The 16,605-nt window shown below is 47.1% G+C and overlaps 1 protein-coding gene across 1 annotated transcript; it reads left to right on the top strand.

Moving 5' to 3' along the window:
• The first annotated feature begins 9,807 nt into the window (after positions 1-9,807).
• Positions 9,808-12,678, top strand: LOC147718619 (uncharacterized). Its single transcript, XM_086966751.1, has 2 exons — positions 9,808-9,957; positions 11,748-12,678. The coding sequence occupies exons 1-2, from the start codon at positions 9,822-9,824 to the stop codon at positions 12,143-12,145; spliced, it is 534 nt and encodes a 177-aa protein (XP_086822877.1). The 5' UTR covers positions 9,808-9,821; the 3' UTR covers positions 12,146-12,678.
• Positions 12,679-16,605: the final 3,927 nt, after the last annotated feature.

Below are 16,605 nucleotides of genomic sequence, written 5' to 3'. Positions count from 1 at the left end.
CCCAGTTGTTGAAATTCTCCTCTTCCCTGAATTTCAACAATTCACTACGCCATTCACTAGGCAGCATCCAATCTTTTTGTTTCATTGAATACTTAATTTCCCTTTCGTCCACAAGCAGAGAGAACATAGTAACATAATTACTAGACAATATAAGTTATTTTACTTCCCGCGTTACATGCCTGGCCAAATGTTCCCTCCCGGTGCGTGACTCGCCCACGTCCAGTAATGGTAATGTCACTTCCTTACGTATTGAAACCACTCCAGCTGGCTCTGTCAACTTCTTCCTCCCCAGGCTGCTCACTGGCACATCCTTGTTGATTCTTAATGGGGGAACTCCACCAGTTGGTTGGGAAAGAGCTGGAGTATTCGGCCCTTTGCCTGGTGTCCCACCTGGTGTTGCAATAAACTGTGCCAACATCTTTTTTGCTTCAGCCAAAGGGTCTTCCCCTACCTCTTTTGCCCCAACTGATGTTGGCAACATCCTCGCCCTTCCTAACCAAGGGAGAACCACCCTAGCTGTGCCACTAATTCCTGTGGGACCTGATTGGCGGCTGCAGGGGCGCATGATGGGACCCCACCCTGCGGGGCCACCCCTTCAGGGACCATTGGGACCGGGTAGGGACTACTGGGATAGGTATGGGGACCACTGGGACAGGTGGGGACCACTGGGATAGGTGTGGGGACCACCGGGACCGGTGTGGGGACCAGCAGGACAGGCGTAGGGACCACTGGAACAGATGAAACCCCCCCTGCAGGACACCCCCCACAGGGACCACTAGGGCTGGGACCCCAGAGGAACCCTCCACTGAAGGGACCTTACCCGATGGACCGGGCATTTCTCTGACTCCCCTAGATGGGGACTGGCAAAGGGCCTTTTTGCTGACTCTTCCCTTTCTTGGGCCTAGCCTGCTTGGGGAGTGGATCTAATTCACCCCTGGGTTTTGGGGCCACTATGGTTCGCTTAGGCCTCCCAACCGCCTCACTCTGACCCTCAACTCTTTCTCTGAGGTCTGCAAGGCTCTGTCCTATTTTATCAACCTTTTTCCATCTCCTATCCATAGTCACTATCTTGCGCATCACTGTCTCCATCATGTGCTCCATGCAGGAGCGCTTCTCGCCACGCTTACTGTCCATAGTTCCTGAACCAAATTGCGGGTCACTTATAAAATGCTAAACAATAACACTGCGTACAAAATGCTATCTGCACTTAAGTGTTTTTTCTTATTGAGAGCCACCCCACAATATTTTTCCAGGCCAGGAAACCAGTCCAGGTCCTTACCGTAGCACTGTTGGAGGTAAGCACCACATAACTGGAGACGCTCCACACCAGCTAACTTGGGGGTTGGGCGAGTAATCTCAAGCCCGTGTTGCCCACAGAAGCAGTGAAATGCAAGCCTGTCTGTGTCCCCTTTTAGCGATGTCTGCGTGTCACCTCCGATGCGCCCCTGTGGTGAGTCCCTTATAGATTTGGATTCTGTAATTGGTACAAAAAGAATATTATTGCACAGACATCACTCCATCTGTCTAAAGGAGACTTGGCCCCAAAGCAGTACACAGTTAAATAAATAAACAATGTCTACCTGAAATCACCCCTAAGAACACCAATGTGCCTGAGGCAGAACAAAATTGGGCCCCAAAACAGTCAATAATAAGTGCACATTTATTGCGCTGCACGCTTACCCCCCTGGCCTGTAAGGGACAAAAGATACTTAAATGAATTGTGAGCGTTGTTCGCCCGATTTACTGGAGGGCAAACGTTCAGTGTCCCCCAAAGCAGTAACAGTCTAAGCTTACTGCACTTTAGTAGCACAAACCTCCCTTAATTAGTTGTACCCCCAAACAGACTGCTTGCAAAAAACGATCAGGAAACTCCCATGTTGCAACTGAACAATATGCCACACCATATTCCCCACTCGTGGCCCTAACTCTGTAACCGCTATGTGCCACCAAAGTTACCCGATCGGAATTAGCCTAACACGTTTGCGGTAACAAGAAACGTGCACGGGTCGGTTCTGATTTAAACCGTCGCCCAACAGAGAGGCAAGGAATAGCAGAGTTGGCCGTAGAGCATCAAAATGCAATTATCGCAACAAAATCGGCCACAAAATTCTCCTTGAGTACGAGGCACCGAATCCAGCAGCGCTGCCTTATCCTGTACCGCTGGATCACTGCCCCTTGCACCAAACACCACCCGCTGTACCTGTGAGGAGCGCCGTGGGCGCCCTCTCAAAAACCAACAAATTCCGCTGTCGCTTTCCGATCCCCAGCCTCCGCCGCAGCCGGTCAAAATTGCTGCACCTGCAAAGGAAAAAAATGGAGAAAAAAGGACGCCGACGCCTGCCTGATTCTTCCACGCCGCTCGCTCCTCCTCATCCGGGCAACGAAATCTTCAACGAACAAAAACTGAAAATAAGTACAGCCTCTCTAGAGGTTGGTGCGGCAGGCTGTAGATCGCGGAGTCAAAGAGGCAGACTCTCATGCTCCTCAGCCTTTTAACCCTTACCTGTCAGGCCGGTTTTAATCGGCCTGACCTTCGCTCCTTAGGTGACCCGGAAGTGATTGTATCACTTCCAGTTCACTCTAAGGTATGGGGACCAACCAGCTTTGGGGCACGCCTCTCGAGTCATTGCTGCGCGACAGGCCTGCCCCCGTGATCGAGGGAGGGGGGCCGATGTGGCCGCCATACTTGTGGCCACCATGTTATTATCATTGTATTTTTCCGTACTGGTGTTGGAGAGGCTGGGCTGCCCACAGAGCATGGGCACGAGTGGTGGGCACTTTCTAAGTGCGCATGACGGTTTGGCTCGCTGTCTTGGGATAGCCAAACAGTCATGCGCACTTAGCACTTCTCCATCCGGCTGTATTGCACAGCCGGGTGGAGAACATGCACAGTCTCCGACTTCGTTCCTGAGTACTGAACTAGGGCGCTCTGACCAATGACGACACTGCTATCATGCTGGTGACAGCATAGTCATGATTGGCATAGGGGAGTCTGGGAGCCTGTGTGCTTCCTGTTTCCTGCATCAACTGAAGAGGACAGAGGAGAGGCGGTGGCTGGCAGAAAAGTGGATTTTTCTATTTTTCTTTTCTTTTTTTTAACCTCCCCTCCCTGCCTCACCACTACTGCCCTGAAGCAGCTGCTGCTGTTGCTAACTCTTCTATAGACCTGCCTTTTAGTTTCTGTTTAGTTGTAAAAGTGCTAAATTCAATTGATCCAATTAATGGTACTGACTCCAAGGACCACGTATCCTGTAATATGACCGTATGGAATTGTTTCCAATACGTTGTCAACTCTTGATCGTCAATGATTTTCTTTAAGCTTCCTCCATTCCAAAAGCATACTTTTAGATTGTCAGAGTCTAAGGACCCTCCTTGCAAAGTGTAGAGTTACTTGTCCTCCTATTTCTTGTTGTATTAGTTGATATTCCTGGGCAATGTTGCCAGGGGCTGGCTCCAGACATGTAATGGTCTTAGATGATCGCCTGTCATACAACTTAGTCTTCTAGTCTTTTTGTATAGGAGATAGTTAGGTTTCTTGGTTTGATCATTGAAGCATTCATATCTTTTCCAAAATGCCTTTTTTAGATTTGATGAGGCATATTTACAAGCCCCGATAGCCACAGGAATGTCACTTTTTATGACGTTCCTGTGATGATAGGGGCTTCACATTATTTACAACGCAAATTAACAAAGCAAATTCATACTTTATTGTTTAAGTTAATAAAAACCATAACAATATCCTAAAATTGAGATTAAGTTAATTAACCAGTATTTAAATTGTTTAATAGACCATTTCATCTTACTTAAAACAAACTAAAAATGAAAAGTATCATAAAAGTTATCAGCAGTTTTATTGTCACATCATTACTCATTATAAAGTGTAATTGTACAGTTAGATGAAAGTTTTAAGTGCCGCACAGGGATTCTTTGGGGCGGGTTGTCTTTTTATATAGCATCAGGAATTTCATCATTTTACAGTTCAATTGAGAATCTGTTGGATCTACACCTTGTAAATAAGGCATCCTTTAACGCTATACTTAGGGTGAAATGGATGGGCAATGGGTGTTACAGTGGGCGTCCTGCCGCAACACCCATTGATTTTGACGCTGCTCCCTATTTACAAGGGTTGCATAAATAGGAGGCATTGCCAAAATTAAGAGCAGGGAAAACCTGGTCCTAACAGGGTGAAACGAGGGAAAATGCTTTATTTCTCCTAGTTTTTGCTGTTTCGATGTGTGCTGCATTGTGCAGCACACATAGAACTTTCAAATCGCCATTCTGGATTGTTTATGTGCAGGAAGAGACACCTTGGAGCCCGAAGGGAAGGGCAACAAGCCCTTGGTTTGAGTAGCATGATTATTTTTCATGACATTTGATGCCAAGTCTAACAATATTGCATCAAGTCTTTCATATAACTGAGATGCAACACTTGTAGCTGTTATAGAATCCACACTAGAATCTGTTTGAATCTCAACTGAGATGGAGCTTTCCTGGATTTCAGAGTGATTTGCAACATGCCTTTGAGGCTCCTTCATTGCCGAAATTCCCTTCATCTTGACGATTTTGAATTTCTGTTGTACTTGTTTTTTACTATAAGTTATGCCATTTGTGTCAAATTCAGGAAACATTTTTATAGAATCATTCGATTTTAGGGGACTTGTTGGTCTTGCATTTTTGTTGTGGGCTTTGTGCAGTCTTTTCCACTCTCCTTTAGTTAAGAGTTTATGGTTCATGTTCTGCTCTTATTGCAATTAGTGTTGTGATTAAAGTTGTTGGAGATTCCAGATAAGGAAAATACTCTATGCTTGATGTTCAATGTAACTCTACTGTATGAATGACATTACCTTGCCAGTGGAGGATTTTATTTGATTCTATATTTATATGAACATCTTGTAAATGGTCCGTTGTAGGATTAATGTCGAGATCGGAGATGTTGTGCAAAGGATTGTGTAAATTTGAATGGTTCTTGGTTTGGGATTGGGATTAGGGTATATCATTGATGTTTCATAAGATTCACTTATGTGACCGTAGTTCATGTTTTTTAATTAAACTTTTAGAGAGCTCATGACAGGTACGCAAAGTACTCAATTTATCAATTATTAATGAGCAAGGTCATGCTTTAGGTTTTGCTTCAACCTCACTCCTTGCCTAGACTATTACAATATTAAAAGTTTAAAGTTTGGTGTAAATCCTTGAAACAAATAATGCAAGGGTATTTATCAGGTCTATTTGGATATTTAATTTGTTTGAATGATAATTAAAGCTCTTACAGTGGCGACCAAAGTGTTCAGTAGTATTTACCAAGGCTGTTATTTAGTCAAAGCCAGTAGCAGTGGAATTTTCAGACTTATTCTTGCCACCCTATCTCATGCCACTTTCTAGGTTGTATCCAATTTGGATATCATCTAAGCATGGGCGAATTTTGCGGATCTCGCGTTCGCGAATTTTGCGGATTTGCGGATTCGCAATCCGCAAAATCCGCGAATTCCCGCGAATTTGCGGATTTTTTTTTTTTTTTGTGTTCGCCCGTGTTTCTGCCAGTTCGCGAGGGTTTTTACAATTTCGCAATTTGCGAACTTACCTGTCGGGTCGCAAGTTTTGCGAACTTGTTGTTTCTACATGTCCAGCCTGTTTGGGACACTCTTCTTCATCACTGCCACTCTCTGTCACCACTGCCACTCTCTGACTACTCATGCCACCCTCTGGCCCACCCATGCCACCCTCTGTTTCATCACCACACCCTCTGGTTGTCCAGTGTACATTATTTTCGGCAAAGCAAAGCACACCTTCCCTGCCTCAAGTGACCTGAATTAATTTGGGGCTGATTAATGTGTCACAGAATATTTTTTTAGCTGGCACCTGCTTCCTTAGTGCGCCCTGATTAGTGATCTTTTGCACTTGCTAAGTGCTTTCATTGTTGCAAAATTAGTTACAACACCTGCCCTGCCCCAACTGACAATAATGAATTAGGGGCTAATTAATGTGTCACTGAAAGAATTTAAAGTTCCAGCCTGGCACCTGCTTGTCTGCTCCTTTAGCTGTAAATCAGGACCTTTGTGGCATACAGTTAAGGTCAGAGCAGGGTCACACAATAGTTGCAAGCAGGCAACCGAATTCTGGAGGGCCCCCTCAGGAAGCAATACAAAGAATCGTTACAAATCATGAGGTTGACCTTTTGCACCTGCTCATTGCTTTTGCTTTTGCTGAAATCGTTTTGCGGTTTTTTTCGCGCTATTCGCGGGGCGCGGCGTCGTGCGAAACCGACCGCGGAAGCCGCCAATTCGTGCGAATGAGCATTTTATTTTTTTGCGGCTTGTTGTTTCGCGAGTTTTTTTGCAGTATTCGCGAGCCGCTTGCAGCGCAACACGCGAATTTACCCCAAGGTCGAGTACGGGCGCGGCCATTTTGTTTGCGTGACGTATTTCCGTTTCCGCCCGCTATGTATAATCTCGCGCAGTAAGCGCATTGCGAGTAGAGGTTCGCACGAGATCGCGCGGGAAATCTAGAGGTTCGCACGAGATCGCGAGGAAAATCTCGCGCGAACTGACTTTCGCGCTCGGAAACGGGCGCCGGCCATCTTGTTTTTCATTCATTTCCTGTGTCTGGGCATGGTGTTTAATCCTCTTGATATCTTTCCCATCCTTTGCTTGTTTTCAGTTTTTTTTTTACGATTTTGCTTCTTATCTATCCCTCTCTTTTCCTAGCTGTATATTTTTGTCTTTTCTGCTATTTTTCTTTACTTTTAAACTACTTTTGTAAACTCTTTTCTTTTCTTCTTCCCTATCCTATTCTTTCTTAATTTTCTACTTCTTCCTACCTTACCTGCCCAGACCATGGTCAAGCCAGGCGCCGTGAAGCTGCCCAGGCACTTGAGGGCCGCAGCGGCGGCGGGGAGTAGTGCTGGACCCAGTGGCAGGACAGCAGGCGTGAGATCGAGGGGGGAGCAGGTGACGCGCCGGGAGATATTCAGCCCGGAGGAAGTGGGCGCGCTGGTCTACTTCGTCCAGCGCCGCCTGCCCAGGACCATCGCGGGAGGCGGCAGGATCGCGGCCGGCGGCTACAACATGCGGGAGCGCCGGAAGCGGTGGGAGAAGGTGTGCTGGGCCATATCCCACCTCTACGGGGTCCAGCGCACCTACAGCCAGGTCACCCATCGCTGGACGGACCTCCTGGACCGCGAGCGCGACCTGCTGGACCAGCTCGGCTTGGAGATCCCCGGGCTTGGTGAGTAGTAGTAGCCATTGGCATTTAATCACTCACTACTATGATGTTTTCTCCTGCTCTGTGTTGTTGTATTGCAAATATTTGTTTTTTACATGGAGCAAGCCAATAATGCCGCTGATGACGATTACATTGTAGTTAAATTATATTTCAAAATCTTCTGTGCATTTCAGGTGCACTGCTCTCCTTCTCAGTGGGGTTGCTACTATGCTTATTTGTTTTCTATTTCGTGGTCTCATTGGCCTGAGTAACTATTATGTATGAGTGTACTTAACAGAACTGCGTAATGCTAGACACTAGGGGGCAGATTACATTTACAAGCCCCTTGCGCCACGTTTACGTTGCCTTGCGTGACGCAACAGCGGCGTAAACGTGCCGCATCCCTGCAAGTCATTTACAGCATGACGCATCTAGGGAGATGCGTCACGTTATAAAGCCATGGGCCTGCACCACAATGGGTGCGTTCCTAGTACGCAGGGTGGGCGGTCCAGCGGCTGTGCGCCTCGCAAAATTGCCTGCGTGAAATCTACAAGATTTAACGCAGGCACTTCTGCGACGCTGCTACGTCAATTCAATTCCTTATGTCTGCTCGAAGCAGGCGAAAGGACTGACACAGCATGTAAAGTATTGGGTGGCCCTGAGCATTACTGGAGTTGCATTGCGTTGGCGACGTGACTCCAGCGATGCGCCGCTCTTACGTGACGAGATGCGTCACGCAAGTGCCTACCCTTGCGCCAGGGCGCGCCGCATTGTAAATGAGGCACATCTGCCGTGTCGCAAGGGTAGTTTTGCGTGACGCATTTGATCTGGCGCATCTCTGGAGATGCGCCAGAACGCGTAAGTAAGTATGCCCCTAAGGGGCAGAATTGCAATTACCGTCGCATCCCTGCAAAGTAGCAGGGATGCGCCATTAATTGTGCGGCCCGCTACCACCACCAAACATGGTGCGCCGTATTTGCAATGCGGCGCCCCATGGGCCCAAAACGTCACCGAAGCTTTACTGCTGGAGTTGCGTCGCAACGATGGCGCAGCTCCATCAATGCTCTGGGGTACCCTATCTCCCCAATGCTGGGTCAAGCCGTACGTCTGCTTCAAGCAGGTGCAGGGTTTGTGTGACGCATCATTGTCCTAAAGGTGACTGATTGATATTTTGTAGATTTCCCTCAGCCACTATTAGGATGTGTTCCAGCGCAGGAATGCCCTCCCTTGCGCCGGAACGCCCCCTGATGGCGCAGGGCTTTATAACGGGATGCATCTCCCAAATGCGTCACGTTGTTATAATATTATACGCCGCACCATGGCGCCCTTTTTTGTTTAGCTGCTGCGTCACAAAAGTCACGCAAGAACGGCGCAAAAGAGCCGCAAGGGCTTAAATCTGCCCCTTCCTTTGTAACCCTGACAATAAGAAAAATAGTGGCGGTGGATTGATAGTTTGACTATTTAAATGACTGGTAATGTAGCAGGCAACTGTTAGTGTTGTCACTGATCTGACTGAAATCACAATGGAGTTTGTCTGTCACTTTGCGTCTTGCCTGCGGACTGCTGCCTGCCAGTCCTAGGTGAACGTTTCAGTACTTTGTTTAGTGAGTTACGTGACTTTCGAAGTCACAGGTCCGCAAATAAATGAAAAGTAACCATAATCAATATAATTTCGCGGAAATATTTTGTTATTGTTCTTTTGAAATGTTTGATTTGGTTGACATTGACAAGCAACAATCATCCATGTTTTCTGTTCTTTCTTTCATGTTGTACGTCAGCTCCCCCCAGGGGCGAGAGGAGGACACAGGAGCAGCAGGCGGCGGATGCTGTTCATCAACAGGGCCAGGATCGGGCAGGCGAGGGCTCCTCTGCTGGCCCCAGTAAGTTTTCATTTTAGACTAGTACCTATTTTTCCTAGCGTTCCTCATTTGACTTTTTTCAACATTGTCTTTGCTCTTCTTGTAGACTGTATCTAAATTCTTATCCTGCCTCTACTATGACTCCCTGTGGTATTACTAGATTATTCTTATTAGTCTGTCTGTGTAGCTAACTAAGATTGCACGGTTGGCGAAACTCCCATGATTCTAGTCAGCAATAGCTCTATCAACTTAGTGCAGTCCTCTGGGATTGGCCATAATGTCTTTTGAAGTGTTCTATCTGGACTCATGCTTGCAAAAATTGCAAAACCTTTCGCTCAGTCACTCTAGTCTGGAGGACCAAAAAACACAGATTGTATTTAAATTTAAAAGCTTTATTAAAAGTAAACACATTTATTAAAATGAAGTCATAATAAAACTAAACGTTTAACTGATAATGGAAAAGTGGTTAGTGCTGACGATTAATTGAAGACATTTCTTGTGGTCGAGCCGAGCTCTCACCTGGTTTCAACTTGATCTTGTTGTTAGAAGTTCATCTTCTGTCTGTGTGGAGAAAAATGGTGCGTGTTAAAAAATCAGCCTTCATCAGTTGTGCCAAAAAGTGCAGCAAGACAACCTTCCCTGGAAAAAGGGACATTTTTTTTAACTTTAACGTAGACAGTCACAAATTACATTGTTTTCACATGTCTTCATTCCTAGACCAAATACTAGTGACTAGTGAGTGCTTTATTCTAAGATTCTTAAATGTACTTTGTAGGTGGAACATCTGGTGGCGGGGCCAGTGTGGTGGTGGTGCTCGACACGGAGGCGGAGGGCAATTCATCAGGGGAGGAGGCGGCGGCGGCGGCTGTGAGAGTTGAGACGGTGGTGGCGGCCAGAGGTAAGCTCTTATATATTCCTTACTTATTGAGATTGAAGACTAGCTGGGAAGGCAAGAATATGAGATGCATGGCTGGGTGAATGATGAAGCAATGATGGGTGGAAGGACAACAGCCTGGGTGGGTGACACAGAAACTGTATGTGTCCATATACCTGGATCATGCTACTATCTGACTCTTAGATAGCATATGTGTATCTAGAGCAGGGGTACTCATAGTACGGCCCGCGGGCCGGTGGTGGCCCGGCAAGCCTTCCTTGGCGGTGCGCAGACCTTGCAGACAATCACTGCTCCCCCGGCCCCCACAGAGCAGAGGCTTTTTTGTATTTCACCTGTTAGCGCCCCTGCATCTCCACTCTGACAATCACTGCTCCCCCGGCCCCCACAGAGCAGAGTGGAGATGCAAGGCCACAAAGAGGTGAAATAGAACAAAGCCTCTGCTCTGTGGGGCCGGGCAAGCAGTGATTGTCAGGGTGGAGAAGCAGGGGCGCTAAAACAAACAAAGCCTCAATAATATGTTAATGGTCTTTTAAAGACCTGTTAAGTACTTTGGTGTTGTTGTCTGTGTGTGCGCGTTGAGGAAGCGGTCTCAACCCGGGCTGAAGGCTGACACCGATAGACACACACACAGTGAGATGACAGAGGGAGAGGGAGGGCAGGAGGGAGAGAGAGATGGAGGGAGGGCAGGAGGGACAGCAGGAGGGAGAGAGATGTATGTAAATGCTGGGTCTGGTGGCTCAGTGGATGAGGGCATCTGCTGCAGGGACCTGTGTGCAACCTCATGGTCACAAGTTATCGTTTTGCTTTAGCCCCGCCCCCTCTGACTCCGCCCCCACCAGTGCAGCCCTCGGCCCCAAACTACACTGTAAATGTAGCCCCTGAGAGAAAGTTTGTGAGTACCCATGATCTAGAGAGAGTAGATGGTCAGTGGATGAACTAAGTGTAACTTTGAAGAGCATGTAACACTGCACCCGCACGTCCGTTCCAGTGTAGGAAAGGCAAGGAAAAGAACTTTTAATTTTGTCCAAATACTACCATAAGTAGTAGCAGTAGTTTGTATTGCAAGCACTGCATAGATCCGGTTATTATGGTGGCCACTCCCATTCCTCTCTTAATAAGTTTAGTAGTACTCAGTCATTCATGTGTGGATGTATCACTGCCTGTCACTCAATAAAAAGCAAAGCACCTAAAGTCATCCCATATATAAGCAAAAACATCCCATGTGAAGTGATAGATAATCAGATTATTTATCTTCTTCAATTTTCCATTTCTAGTACTCATTTCCACTGTAGGGTGAAAGTTAAATTAATTAAGCAGTAGCCCTTGAGTTGTAACAGAGTATTCTCAGTGCCACCCGTAATAGAAAAGTAAGAGATTCACCACCTGCATGTACTGGACGGGTACAGTAACGCAACGGCAACGCAAGTCTAGGTCACTCCTCATGGCGTGCGTCTCTTTTTCTCGGGTGCAAGTTTACCGCGCTGGCATTATGCCGGCTTGCAGAAAATAACGTACCAATTTTCCAAAACAAGAGACAAGAAGAAGAATAAGACTGGTGTACTTTCATAGTCGACTCCAATGGAAGTCCACAGTGCTCATAGAATTTGTTCCTTAAACTCCCACTAATGTTAGAGCAAGGATGAAGAAGTGTGAGGTTAGATAGATACTGGCCTCAATAGTTATGTAATGCGCTTGCAAGTTGCTAGTTGTACTGCAGCACACATTTCTGCTGAATGATTGAGTTAATCTTAAAGAGCATTGGTTACAGACTATGTCTTTCTTTCTTCATATAGGTTCTCCTTCCAAACGAACAAGGAGGAAGGAGCTGGCTAGAGCGGCCCGGCAACGGAGAATCGAGGCCACTGTTGCGGAATATCGGCGGCTGGTGGCCCTGGAGGACGAGGAAAGTGTGCGGTCGACAACAACAACGTCGTCTGCATCGGCCTCCGTGGCCTCACCGGCTGCCACCCAGCACAGTGGTCCACCGAGACTGAGCCGGGCTGCCAAAGGCAAACGCCACCGCCGAGCAGCAAGGCCAACAGCTGCTTCTCACAGGCCTTGCACCTGCAAGGCAGTGAAGGCACGCCTGCGCCGCACTACCCTGATGGTGTCCCGCCTTCAGCAGGAGCTCGCCTTGCTCCGCGAGGAGCATGATGCCCTGGCCCAAAAAGTTAACAGCATCCACCCATAGTGTCCCTTGCCCCTTTTTTAGAGACTTTTGGGGGGTGGGAATTGGGAGTTGGGTTTTTGGGGACTTTTGAAGGACAATCGTTGGGGTTAGGGAGGGTCTTGCGGGAGATTATTTTGTTAGGGATATAAATATACTTTTTCAAACTTTATCTGAGCATACCTGTTTTTTACTGCTTGCCTGGTGGGTGGGGGTTTAACGTTGACTGTTTTCCTGAAAGTTTAGTTCCATTTTCTTCCTTTAAGTGTAAATGCCCAAATGTTTTCAACACTAAGTGCCTCTCACAGACTAAGTGAAGTGAATCCAAGAGTCCTAGGACTTTAGTAGTACTACCTTCAGTCTCTCGTCTCTCGTACTAATACTCCATTATACCCCCAAACCACCAAACGCTTATCTTACCTGTAATTTGTGTTTGAAAGTAGGGCTAGGCCCAGGGCTGGCTCCACGGGAAACACCGAATAACGTTGGCAATCTTGGTCGGATAAAATTTCCTCATAGCGGTGGTACTAGTGGTGTGACACAGTGGCAGTTGCATGCCTATGAAAAAAAAGAAAATGAAATCTGGTTTGTCCTCCTGAGCAATTCAACGGTACAACTGAGAATATAGCAGGTGACAGAAGTACAGTAGAGCAGTGCCACATTGTAGCCTAACAAATGGTAAAGTATAACTACTAATTCGGTTGAAGTTCTTTCACATTAGCAATGGTTCTTTGTCAAGCAGAGTAAGAATATATCATCGACAACTGTGGAAAGAAAGAATGCGACAGTACAGGGCCTGTGTGGAATTATTGATAACTATATTCAACATAAGGTCTCTGTAGCCAGATACCCGAGAGCCTTGCTGGTCACTATAAATCCATTCACAACAACACTCAATGGGGTTGGTCTGGAAGGTGTCACGTTTACTCCCCGTGATCCAGTCGATGCAAATATGGTTCCACCTCCAAATGTCACCAACACCCAGAAGTGTAAACACAGGGTGTTCGAGGCATTAGGCGAGGGAGAAAAATAACAAACTAAAATAAAAAATGTGGGATGGGTAAAGGTAGGGTCAGCAGGGAAAGGATACCTGTAAGAGAAGACAAGACAGGCATCAGTGAAGTGATGTCCTAACATACAAGGGTACTCTCATATAGTCTCACTAAATAGTCTGCAAGTCTCCCGCCTACTCATGGGAAATGTAGTTTCATAGTACGGTAGGCGCTTAGGGGCTGCGTAACCTGACAGAAGGTATAGTAGATAGAAAAGGAGAAATTGCTTTTTTTCTAGGTGTCCCCTCACTCACCAGGGTTGCCCCTTGGTGACATGCTTCATCATTGGGGCCATCCCAGTCCTCTACGGCCTGGGGCGTGCTGCGACTTGCGAATTACGTAGGAGCACTTACAAATGACTATGTGTGGTGCAGATAGTGGAGTGGACTAAGTGATGTGTTAAGGGATCAATGTAGAAGCCGAGAGAGAGCAAAGAAATGCAGTCACAGTCAGAGAAAAAGGCAAGGGATACTGTATCTATGTGGTTGTAGTGGTCCTGTTGGAAGTGGTAAGTAAGTTGCCCGCAGAAAAAAAATCCTCCTATTAGCGGCACTCCTCCATTGCAGCCGACGCTTCGTCCACCGATGTTGGTCACCAGAAGACACCCTGTCCACTGCCTGCCTGATGCTGAATTGTGGCTCGCTACTGTGAAGCCTGACTCCATCCTTTTTTCCCCATTGCAGAGACTGAAACCCGGCCTGTAATTATTCAACGAAAAACAGGAAGTGATATAATATTACAACACCACTGATAAATAAATATAAGGTATGTAGGCTGTGGAGTGCAAAAAGTCACAATTTGTTTTTCCTAGTAGACAGACAGTACAATGTTTTTGAAAGTGCGTACTCTGAGTCACCTTTTGAAGGATAAATAAGTATGGGCAAATTAATGTAGCGGATCTTGCCCCTCAAGCTAGGTGTACTGTAAACTGTGTTTTAGAACAAAAATAGATCTTCCTAGCAGTGCTCCCACCCAAAAAACGAGGCCTAGCAGAAAACTGGAGACAAAACTTACTTTGAAAGTAAAAGTAGGCCGAAGTACCCTAATTACCCATTACCCCCCGTGGATTGTATTCAAACCACTTGCAAGCAACCAAGCAAAAGTAGCCATAGCCAGCATCGCTCCAAGACTCGAAATCCCCCCCACTCAAACACATGCAATAGAAATACTGCTAACCCTAACGAACCCTAAGTTAAGAATAGTGGCAAAGGCTTTCTTTAACTATGCCAAATCCCCCCTTTCCCACCATGGATTTTCTTCAAATGACTTGCAACCAAAATTACACATGCTCACGAGTGCTCTAAGACCCCAGAACTCAGTTTGAAAAATCTAGAACACCCCGATACACATGCAATCCTGCTGCTAGGGCTAACCCTAACGAACCCTAAGTTACAAAAAGTGCCAAAACTAAAGGCTTTTCCGCGCGGATTTTGTCCCAACCACTTCTACCCGGTATTAGACCTTCCCAGGAATGCCCCAAGACCCGGCAACCCACCCGCCAAGAAGCATAACACCCCCAAACAGGACAAAAGCAAACTCTCATACTTGCAATATTTCTGGGCCTTCGGTCCAAACGCGCTGCGTAGCTAGGCCATAAGTCGGGGTTGGCACGACGGATTTCCTGAAAAGCAAATGCAATCAAGATTAGAGTGTCCCAGCAGTGCTCCCAGACCACGAAACTCACCCGCAAACACCAGGAAGCCCCCCAAACAGGCCCCCGAAAACGCTACATAGAGCAAAATGTCTGAAATAGCCCAAAAAAAATCGGCCTGGATTTTGTCCCAACCACTTCTACCCGGTATTAGACCTTCCCAGGAATGCCCCAAGACCCGGCAACCCACCCGCCAAGAAGCATAACACCCCCAAACAGGCCAAAAGCAAACTCTCATACTTGCAATATTTCTGGGCCTTCGGTCCAAACGCGCTGCGTAGCTGGGCCATAAGTCGGGGTTGGCACGACGGATTTCCTGAAAAGCAAATGCAATCAAGATTAGAGTGTCCCAGCAATGCTCCCAGACCACGAAACTCACCCACAAACAGACGGAACCCCCCCTAAGAGCACCTCAAAGGCAAGCAAGTCATCAAAAACACAAAAAATTTTCCGCCTGGGATTTGGTCCAAAACACTTTTATCCGGTATTAGAGCTTCCCAGCAATGGCCCCAGAGCCGTCAACCCAGGAGAAAACGAGTAGAAGACCCCCAAACAGCCAAAGAGCAAAAGTACAAAAATGGGGACTTAGTCAATTTTTCACAAATTTCCCAAATCACTCCGCTCGCGCTCTGCAGCTAGGCCCTAAGTCCCCTCTGCCACCATGGATTTGCTTCAAACCTCTTGCAAAGTAAAGTAGATATAGCCAGCAGTGCTCCCAGACCACGAAACTCACCCAGAAACACCAGGAAGCCCCCCAAACAGGCCCCCGAAAACGCTACATAGAGCAAAATGTCAGAAATAGCCCAAAAAAAAATCGGCCTGGATTTAGTCCCAACCACTTCTACCCGGTATTAGACCTTCCCAGGAATGCCCCAAGACCCGGCAACCCACCCGCCAAGAAGTATAACACCCCCAAACAGGCCAAAAGCAAACTCTCATACTTGCAATATTTCTGGGCCTTCGGTCCAAACGCGCTGCGTAGCTAGGCCATAAGTCGGGGTTGGCACGACGGATTTCCTGAAAAGCAAATGCAATCAAGATTAGAGTGTCCCAGCAGTGCTCCCAGACCACGAAACTCACCCGCAAACACCAGGAAGCCCCCCAAACAGGCCCCCGAAAACGCTACATAGAGCAAAATGTCTGAAATAGCCCAAAAAAAATCGGCCTGGATTTTGTCCCAACCACTTCTACCCGGTATTAGACCTTCCCAGGAATGCCCCAAGACCCGGCAACCCACCCGCCAAGAAGCATAACACCCCCAAACAGGACAAAAGCAAAATCTCATACTTGCAATATTTCTGGGCCTTCGGTCCAAACGCGCTGCGTAGCTAGGCCATAAGTCGGGGTTGGCACGACGGATTTCCTGAAAAGCAAATGCAATCAAGATTAGAGTGTCCCAGCAATGCTCTCAGACCACGAAACTCACCCACAAACAGACGGAACCCCCCCTAAGAGCACCTCAAAGGCAAGCAAGTCATCAAAAACACAAAAAAATTTCCGCCTCGGATTTGGCACAAACCACTTTTAGTGCTTCCCAGCAATGGCCCCAGACCCGTCAACTCACCTGCAAAGAGGTAGAACAACACCCCCACAAGTGCTGAGTCTTTCTTCATTGGGCGTAAACCAGCCCTCTGCTTTGATGGAAATAGGAGTCTGGAGGAGGAGGATAGAGGAGCATGTTCTTCTGAACTTGTGAACCTGAGGAATGCAGACTGCGGCACCTTCAAATAAATTAGCAAACAAGTGAAGACAGTTCTGCTGATGGGCTTGTCTTTGTGATT

This window comes from Lissotriton vulgaris, chromosome 4_1, assembly GCF_964263255.1.
Source record: "Lissotriton vulgaris chromosome 4_1, aLisVul1.2, whole genome shotgun sequence".
Taxonomy (NCBI): domain Eukaryota; kingdom Metazoa; phylum Chordata; class Amphibia; order Caudata; family Salamandridae; genus Lissotriton; species Lissotriton vulgaris.
This window is presented reverse-complemented; position numbering and strand designations above follow the sequence as displayed.